The sequence below is a fragment of the Chlorocebus sabaeus genome, unplaced genomic scaffold (assembly GCF_047675955.1).
Source record: "Chlorocebus sabaeus isolate Y175 unplaced genomic scaffold, mChlSab1.0.hap1 unalloc_scaffold_570, whole genome shotgun sequence".
In the NCBI taxonomy this organism is placed as follows: domain Eukaryota; kingdom Metazoa; phylum Chordata; class Mammalia; order Primates; family Cercopithecidae; genus Chlorocebus; species Chlorocebus sabaeus.
Genome location: NW_027327893.1, coordinates 76688 through 86654, shown reverse-complemented (window position 1 = coordinate 86654; position 9967 = coordinate 76688). Strand labels below are relative to the sequence as shown.

The 9967-nt window shown below is 49.4% G+C and overlaps 1 protein-coding gene across 1 annotated transcript in view; it reads right to left on the bottom strand.

Annotated features, from left to right (window-relative positions):
- Positions 1–9253: 9253 nt before the first annotated feature.
- Positions 9254–9967, bottom strand: part of LOC140711307 (uncharacterized) — a 54824-nt gene continuing 54110 nt past the window's right edge. Inside the window, exon 8 of the mRNA XM_073014268.1 lies at positions 9254–9462. Coding sequence (XP_072870369.1) covers positions 9269–9462 — 194 coding nt within the window. The 3' untranslated portion in view covers positions 9254–9268. The remainder of the gene's footprint in view (positions 9463–9967) is intronic.

The window sequence follows — 9967 nt, the reverse complement described above, 5'->3', positions numbered from 1 at the left end:
ACAGTGTGCTCAGTGTGAATGTTCACTGGGGCAGGCCAAGGCTTTTGTTCCAGAAACACTGACTTCAGAAATGGCCGGCCGTGTGTGTGGAGCATGGCTTACGTGTGTCTTAAACCTCTTGAACAAAGCAAGTTGATGTTTCAAATGCAAGAAACATCATTTCCTCCCATTGCTTTCTTTCATTTATTTTAGCAGTGTGTTTCTTCTGTGTTAAGAATGAGCCAGATTTCCCCCTCACCCTTTTCTAGCTTGGCTTTATGTCAGTCACACTGGCCAGAACAGGGTAAATTTTTTAGCTTCTCTGCCTTAGGAAGAACCTGTCTTTATTGATTAAAAGTGAGAGGATATATCCAGTCCTTGGGGTCGTGTTTCTATCCCTGCTAGACTAGGGGAGTGGTGAGCACCATTTCTCTAGAGCCAGCCTCTCCAGCCTGCGTTGAGTAGCGAGGCCGCAGGGTCAGCTGTGGGAGCCTGCAGGAAGGGGTTTGAGTGCCTGGTACGTACGAGCTCTGGGACAGAGGCGTGCCCACTGGGGGGCACTGCCTGGAACCACAGCCTTCCTGGTGAGATGAGAGGTTCTGAAGAGAGCCGAGATCATGCCCTCCTGGGCAGGCAGTTTCACCAACATGTGCTTTGGAAGGAGTGGATTCTGCCAGTCATGGGCGTGGTGCTGACACCCGCATGGTGGCCACCTCCGGTCCCTGATAAGCTGACCCAGAGAGGGTCCTCATCTGCAAATGGGACAGTGGCCCCCTTGACACATGGGGTCACATCAGTGGCTTGGCCGCCTGGTGCCTCCTGGAGAGCAGCCGCTGGCCTTTACCTTAGATGTTCACGTCCAAACCAGCTCCAGAGTTTGCAGTGAAAACTCCCAGCCCTGTTGGAGACTCCTTAGTTCAGCTTGGCACAGAACCTCGGAAAACAGCAGTTCTGTTCCGGGTTCTTCCTTCAGAACTGAGTTCCAGTGCAGGGAAGGGAGCAGAGGGGCCGTGAGGTCAGCTGCAGCCTCCTGTGCCTCCCACTCGAGCTGAGGGCCATCTCTCTCCTGGGCTTCTCCCTATCGTGTTCCCTGGTGCTCTACTGGCTTTGCAGAGGTTGGCAACGGCTCGTTCCATGGACTTCCTTGGGCCCCGCGCTTGACTCCTCTTCACTGAATGTCGTTAGGGTCCGGCCGTCGCTGGCTTTGCTCTCCTTTAGCAGTTTCTAGATGTCCAGGCTTGAAACACTGCAGGCAGGCAGGGCCACGCTTGGGATCAGCCTTCTTTTTGACAGTACTACTTTGACTAATTGCCTGAGGCACCGCCAGAGGGACTTGCTATTTTTAGAAGCTAATTCAGGTTTAAGACGCCATCTAGGTAATGAGAGAGTTCAGGAAAGCTGTATCTGAGTTCCAGCAAAGGCGGACTCTTCCGTCCCAGTTGTCACTGTGTTTACACTCAGAGGAGCACACGGTCGGGGGCGTGGCTCAGGTGTCAGCGCTGCGCTGTTCCACGCACCCACAGCAGCAGCCTGGTGGGACCAGAACTCAGACACGCTCGGGCACAAATCAGCCTCTTGGGAGAGCTGCTTACCTGCAGAATTCTTTTGTCATTAAGTGGTTGATGTCATTCTTTGAATGAGTGACAGTAATTCCCCACCTCAGGGTGGGCTGCGGGGGAGATTCAGTTGGAAAAATAACCCATAAGGCTTTGTGGCTCTGGGGGTCCTGATGCCCCACCGACATTTTCCTTCCCATGCCCGGGATTCTCTAAGACAAAGGGCAAGTCTTAAAGCCTTACGACATCCTAAGTCTTAGATCGCAATTAGAGAGAGAACCCAGTACAGGTGGAACAGTGACACCCTCAGAATTCTGCACTGGCCCTTCAAGAAGGCAGTTGTGGGCTCTTTGGACCCTTGACGGGCTTCTGTCCTCTGTCCTTCCTAAGCACAAAGATGGGAATTCTTCCCATTGCCTGTTTCTCTCCCCATCTCGGCTTCTACACAATGCAAAGTGGCCCGCTAACTAGAGCCCGTGTTCACTTTTGAACACATCAACCAATTATTTTGGGAGGAAAAGAATCTGCCAAAGAAACAAAGTATAGGTTGGAATGGTTTAATGAAGCCTGTGTTTATTCAACAAAGTGTGTTTTTAAATTTCATCCGAAGATCTCAAGTGAAAATTTCCCAGTGGGTGTTAAACTTTGGTGCACAGACTCTCGTGTGGCCCCCAGTCTCAAGTCCACACCCCCACTTCATGCTTTTACTCTTGGCTGAGTCCCATGGAGGCCGGTTAGGGAATCCTTCAGGATCAGCCCTTGACCAGGATGGCTGGCTGGCTGGAGAATACTGTGCTTATGTCATTCAGAGACAAGCATTTCTTGAGCGCCTGCTGTGGGTGCTTGGCCGGGTCCTGCTGATGGTGCAGTGGTGGAAGTCCAGCCCACAGTTCCTGCCCTCATGGAATTTGTAGCCTAGTGAGGACTGCAAGTCAAATAACCACGAGCTAACTGCAGGGAGAGACTCCAGGGTGATTTCTATGAAGAGAGGAAATGGGGTGCCCCGAGAACCCCTGACAGACGAATTTTGCCATTAGAAACCAGGCGGCATTTTTGTGAGAAAATGACATTTCCCTCCTGGTCAGAGCTGAGGAAGGTGCCTGTGTGTGTTCCGTGGCTGCTGTGACCCTGACCACACACCTGGGGCTGGAAAATAATACTCACTGTCACACAGTTCTGGAAGGCAGGAGCCATGGACTGAGGCCAGTGTTTGCTCCAGGAGAGTCCCTCGTGGCCCATTCAGGTGCCCAGAGCTGCGGGCCTTGCCCGCCTTGTTCCCTGGTGCCGCCTCCTCCCATGTAGGTGTGCAGCATCCTGCTCCAGGGCCTCTACACCCCTCATCTGCTGATGCAAGTGGTGGCACTTAGGGCGCACCTGGGTAGTCCTCAGGATTCCTTTATCACCGCATGAGGGAACGTTCTCAGGTTCCAGGCATTAGGACCGGGATTCCTTTGGGGGCTGCTCTCCCGCCCACCACTGTACCTGAATGCACACAGCAGCCAGCATATCCAGAGGCCCCAGGAGGACCTGAGGTTGCTGGATCTAGAGCGGGACCTGGTATCAGAAGCAGGCGGGGCCAGGGATTCCCGAGAAAGTCTTGACGTGTACTTGAAGTGAGCCAAAGGGTTTTGAATGACTGGATCAGATTTATGTTTTTTATAGATGGGTCTCCAGTCTGTGTGAACAGATTGGAGGGTGCCGGGATGGAAGCTGAGGCCCAGGCAGAGGTTTTGCAGAGTCCCAGGAGAGGGCGCTGCAGCCCGGACTCGTGTGTGGGTGGGAAGGTGGCCGATGCATTTCTCTGCTGCTTTTCTCCCCACTGAGCTTGGGTCCTCGTGGAGGGCGGATGGCAGACATTTCACTTGGGGACCTGATGCCTATGCATCCGAAAGACTCCCCAGGCACCTGGGTCTAAGAACCACCGTCTGCCTTTGAGTAGAGTTTCTATAAACGTAACATTCACCTGATGAACGGAAGATGGCCACAGATCTAAAATCACAGGGAGCTTTAATGGAAGAAAATAGAAGATCACAGCTGTTCCCATGGACTAAGCTGGTAGGTGAGAGCCCCCTAACTTCTCAGCTCACACCTAACGGTGTCCGTGTCTGGTGAAAGCTGCTTCAGCAGGGACAGAGAGCAGCGTGGAGTGAGCTGGCTTGTGGGGTCGTCTTTTCAGTCTCCTTTTATGAGTCCTGGGAGAAGGGAGCGGCAGATGGCCAGGCCCCCACCACAGGTCATTGAGGTCATCTCCAGGTGGCTGCCACGGTGGGGGGGGTGTTGGGGGCATGTTCACACCCACTCCAAGGGCACATCCCGGCTGCTGCACACCCTTCACCTCTGCGATGCTGGGACCGCATGCTCAGGCGCGGTGGGGGCCCTTGCTGCACTTACTCGTCGGGGAGCTCTGGGATGGTGGGTGCACCCTGGCCCTGGGCTGGAGTGACTGATCTCTGTGACCAGACCTGCGACCACATCAAGCAGTCCGCCAGCGGAACCAAGCGGCGCGTGTTCATCAAGTCCATGGGCGGCTACCGTGGCTACCTGGCCAACATGGGGGGCTCACGGCCGGAGCCGATGCCGCATACATTTTTGAAGAGCCCTTCGACATCAGGGATCTGCAGGTATGTGACGGGGGCTGGCCTAGGGGGACCGTCCCCTTTGGATCCACTCGGTGCTGTGGAGTGAAACATCGTATCTAGGGTGGTTTGCTTTTCGAGGGGGCATGGAGACAGGTACTACAGAACACGCCATGCTTGATGCCCTTCGCATTGCCCAGATGCCTCTCCCATGTGTCAGGTGAAGGCGGATGTGCCTGGTTGAGGACACCTTCTAGTCTCTTGTGTGAAACATGAGCTTGTTTTTTTGATGTAGTCTGTTGTGTAGTTAATGTTTTCTCACTTCTGTCACAAACGATTTGAGCGCCTCCGCTAACAATCACCACCCACGTCTGCAACTGGCTCTGAAGCTTGCTGCAGCTTCTTTTAAATCTTGAGGCCTCTGATGCTGTGTCTGCCTCTAAACTGACACACACACGGCCGTGGTTTTTTGGCATCTGTGGCTCTTTTAGGGAAGAGTGTCACCGAGCCCGGGGTCTGCCCCTGCTTGGATGGCACAGCAGAATCCAGGCCTGGACCCTGCAGTGTTCAGTTACTAAACTCCATGCAGGATGACAGGCCTTGGCAGATAAAATGCAACTTGAACAATTGTCTTTAGTTAGTTATATAAATAAATATATAATGTTATATATTGCTCTGCAACCCAGGTTGGAATGCAGTGGCATGATCCCGGCTCGCTACAACCTCCGATTCCCAGGTTCCAACAATTCTCCTGCCTCAGACTCCCGAGTAGTTGGGATTACAGGCACGTGCCACCATGCCCAGATAATTTTTGTATTTTTAATAGAGATGGGGTTTCACCTTGTTGGTCAGGCTGGTCTCGAACTCCTGACCTCGTGATCTGCCCATCTTGGCCTTCCAAAGTGCTGGGATTACAGGCGTGAGCCACTGTACCCGGCACCATTGTCTTTTAAAAGGTTAGGATGTTACTTGTTTCTGGGCCAAGTAGATCAAGTAAAAAGGGCCTTGGCGTTGTCACTAATTATGTGACATGTGAATCACGAATTTCTTCACTATGTCAAATTAAATACTTGTGGAGTCATTCACTTCATCATGATGTTTCTGTCAGCGGTGGGTCCCATAAGATGATATTGGAGCTGCCCCAAACAGGTGCACTGTTATTTATCTTTTATAAAAGACTATATATATTAAAAAACATATGTTATATACATATATATATATTTTTAACTGTGCTTTTCTACATCTAGACATGTTTAGATACACAATTGCCTGCAGTATTCAACAGTCTCAGACATTTAGGTTTGTAGTCAGGAACAACAGATATGTGGCAGGCCCTGCCTCCTGGGTTTGTGAGAGTTCACTGTAGGATGTTTGCACAAGGCTCAAGTCACCTAGCAATGCATTTCTCAGAACATATCCCCCTGTTATGTGACTCATGACCGTATTTCAGAAATCTGTCCAAAGATCCTGCCTCACCAGCATTCAACCTGGCAAGAGCTTCAGAAGAGAAATTATGATTTTTTGTTGTTGTTGAGATGGACGCTTGCTCTGTCACCCAGGCTGGAGTGCAGTGGCACAATCTCAGCTCACTGCAACTTCAGCCTCCTGGCTTCAAGTGATTCTCCTGCCTCAGCCTCGCAAGTAGGTGGGACTACAGCACCTGCCACCATGCCCGGCTAATTTTTGTATTTTTAGTAGAGACGGGGTTTCACCATGTTGGCCAGGCTGGTCTCAAACTCTTGACCTCAGGCAATCTACTCGCCTTGGCCTCCTAAAGAGCTGGGATTACAGGCGTGAGCGACTGCGCCCAGGCTCCTACTTTGTGAAATTCTGCCACCGTGCCCAGTGACAGATTGATTAGATGTAAAAATCTCCATTTTCTTAGGATGAGTCATTAGAGAATTACCTCCCTCTTGTAATCCTCCCAAGATGATCTGATATAGGATGTTACCCTTTTCTAAGACAATCTGTTCCTTAAGAAATCTGTGTGTCGATGAGAGTTTACAAAATTCTCTGATCAGACACTGTTCATCAGGCCGTCATAGGAGATTCCATTGAAAGGCCACAGGTCGCTCTTTTCCTCTGAGAGCGCCGAGAGAACATTGTCATGAAAATAAGGAGCAATAGAGCCATGAATGAGCACTAGGCCAGTCACGGAATTATCATCTTCAGAGGGACCCTGTTGATTCCGGAAGGCGTTTCTAGTGGCCGCTGTGAGGGCTGCTCACATCAGTGCCCTGTGCTCAGCATTCATTGCTGCAGACGTGCTCTCGCCGCCTGGGGAGGCTCCCCGAGACCCAAGCTGTGAGAGCTTGCAGCCTCCTTGGCCACGCTCACCACCACGTGTGGTTGGCACTTCCCGCCCTGCAGGACCTGGCACACAGTAGGTGCTTAGCAGAAGTTTATTGTCTGATTAACAAAATGCTCTTTTCCAGTCCAATGTGGAGCGCCTGATGCAGAAAATGAAGACTACCATCCAGAGGGGCCTTGTGCTCAGGTGAGTGAGAGACCAGGGCTGATCTTATGGTCACCGTAACACTGCGGTTCTTAGATTCTGCTCTGTGACTTTGGGCTGGATGAGTGGTAATTTCTTTGCCGCTGGAGTGCACTATACGCTGAGCAGTTGCAGAACAGAGTCGTGGTGTGTTGCTCTACAGACTTGCCCGCATTTAGACAACTAAAATTTTTGCTTTATAGTCTTACTCTTTTAGATATCTTAAAATCATTTCTCTAATTAGCACCTGATGTTTATGAAGGAAGAAGGAAATAGTCATCCCTCTTAGCCTCAGGGAATGTGTCCCAAGTCTCCAGTGGGTGCCTGAAACTGGGGATAGTACCCGCCCCCTGTATACATGAGGGGGTGGGTACTGATAACCATCTGATAACCAAGGCGGCTACTGAGTGACTCAGGGACAGGAGGCACAGACAGCATGGAGACTTAGGGCACAGGGATGATTTGCATTCTGGGTGGGACAGAGCAACACAGCACGAGATTTCATCACTCCCTGTTAGCTGGGCTTAGGTGAAATCGACATCCTGTGTCAGTTTGTTGTGTCACATTATGTGTCGCGTGTGTCACTATACAACAGAACGATCTGCAGTATATGCATACACCCAGTTAGCTGGGAGACTTTTTTTTTTTGGAGACAGAGTCTTGCTCTGTTACCCAGGCTGGAGTGCAGTGGCGCAATCTTGGCTCACTGCAACCTCCACCTCTTCCAGGTTCAAGAGATTGTCCTGCCTCAGCCTTCTGAGTAGATGGGAGTACAGGTGTCCACCACCATGCACAACTAATTTTTGTATTTTCAGTAGAGATGGAGTTTCACTGCGTTGGCCAGGCTGGTCTCAAACTCCTGACCTCAGGTGATTCGCCCACCTCAGCCTCCCAAAGTGGTGGGATTACAGGCGTGATCCCCACCATGCCCAGCCAAAACATCTAAACTTTTAAGTCATGCCAAACATCACCAGCTTTAGGATTCTTTTGTTGGTGAGGTTTGAGTAATGGGGATTTTAAGGGAACTGTCAGCTTTCATGAAAACAGTGACAACCCCACTACTTGGAAATGCTTATTCAAATTAAACACTTCATCGAGTTAAAAACTGGAGCTTCCTAAGATTTAAAATGGATTATCAGACATGTAATATACTTGACACTCACCCCAAATCAGAATGACCTGGAATGAGCTGCATGCAGGCACACACATGTCATGAGCTGAGCCTGGGACACAGCGGTCCAGCATTCCTAACTCACACACACTCCTTCCTCACAACCTCCTATTCTTTATACTTTTAAACCAGAGCCCGTGAATTTATTCCAGAGAGCTGATGAATCCCCTGAAATGATGATGAAATAGGAGGCGTATGTGTGATTTTGTTAAAGAATCCACAACGGTTATCAGATTCTTAAAGCTGCGACCCATCCCCACCCCAGATGAGTTTATGAAATCCTGATTGAAGATTTTAAAATATTGGAGATTGTTAGTTGACTCATTCCATTTATTAAAATCCTCTTCTTACTGGGCAGGGGGAACACTTGACACTTTTGCTTAACAGGCTGAGTTCAGGCTACAGGAAACAGAGATTGTGTTTTTTTCTGTTCCAGCTATCCATAAAGACCTAGAAATAAAAACGTGAATTCTGTGAAATAGAAATCGTCATTTTTGTGGGGCACCCTCTCCATTTGATAGAAACTTTGGAACCAAAATCTCTGCCAGAGCTATGGAGTGGATCACTGCAAAACTCAAGGAGGCCTGGGGCAGAGGTAAGGGGTCCGCGGAGGGAGGCCGTCTGCCTTGGTGAAAATGCTGTCCTGTCGGGGAGAAGTAGGGTATACTGGTTCCTTCTTCAGTCCAGTACTGAGCTGCGTGTGATGTTCTAACTCCTGCTGGTCTCTGAGCGTTGCTATTTAACCAACCTTGGAATCCTGGGATAAGGTCAGCTTGGGCGTGGGTAACATGTTCTCTTTTATCACTGCTAGATTCAACCTGAAGTTCTTTTGTGCAGGCCTTTTGCTCTGGAGATCTTGAGCATCAGCCCGCAGTTTCCCTCACAGTTTAAGTGGGGCCTTCTATTTTTTGGATGTATGTTAGGACAACCTCCTTGCAACTCCATCTGTCAGAACTTCCAGTTTTGAGGAAGATTTGGCTGCTGAATGAATTGTTCATGTTTGTAGAACTATGCATGTTTTTCCTTAAATCAGTTTTGTAAGTTACATATTCTAACAAATCTTTAGATAAACTGAAAAGTTTTAAAAAACATGACATTTTGTATAATACAATTGTTAATTGTTCCAATGTGGCTGGTCCCCACTCATTCCTGAGTGGCTGTTTGTGCCAGCATCTTTCTTGCCCCCACCCCCCTCAGCTTTCTTCAGTCATACCAGGTGTGTGCTTTTTTAGGGCAAACCATTATCACTGCCAATGTGCAACGTAGAAGAATGACAGTCTACAAAAAACAGTGATGTGAACAGTTTCAATTGGTTTGTCTTTTTGAAGAACTGACTGATTCTTTCTACATCGATTTTCTTTTGCTAATTTAGCTATGGATGTTTCTCACTCCTCTGTGTGTGTATTCGTGGGCATCAATTTCTTAAGGTAATTTCCCTATTCCACTATTTAGTGAAAAATTCTCTCCACTGAGAGGAAAAACAAAAGTTGCGTTACAGGAAGCCATCAGGGCGATCCCACAAGAGCAGAGCTGCCCAGGCCAGGCGCTGGCCACACTGTGCAGTTGTTCTCAGCTGTTCTCGGCCGTTCTTGGCCATTCTCAGCCTCCCCCAGGCTTCCAGGCCAGGTTCAGGATGGTTGCCAGGAATCTCACTTCTCATCTCGCCCCATGATTCTGCTCTCCCACCTGCCCATGTGACAGGGTGTTGTTAATCTTTTTAAAAATCTTTTATAGGAAAAAAATTTACCACCGATGATTCCGTTTGTGTGCTGGGAATAAGCAAAAGAAACCTTATTTTTCAACCTGTGGCAGAGCTGAAGAAGCAAACGGATTTTGAGTAAGTTGGGGTCTTATTGCCTTAGCAAACCCAGCCAACGTGAGTACAGGACAGGAGAATGGCCATTGCTGTTGCTTTCAGCAACTCATTCAGGGGTTTGAGGAACTAGATTTTCTGAAGCTCAGTTAAAAAATACTAGGTCTTGGCCAGGCATGGCGGCTCACACCTATAATCCCAGCACTTTGGGAGGCCTAAGTGGGTGGATCACAAGGTCAAGAGATCAAGACCAGCCTGGCCCACATGGTGAAACCCCATCTCTACTAAAAATACAAAAATTAGCCAGGTGTGGTGGTGTACACCTGTAGTCCCAGCTACTCAGGAGGCTGAGACAGGAGAAATCGCCTGAACCTGGGA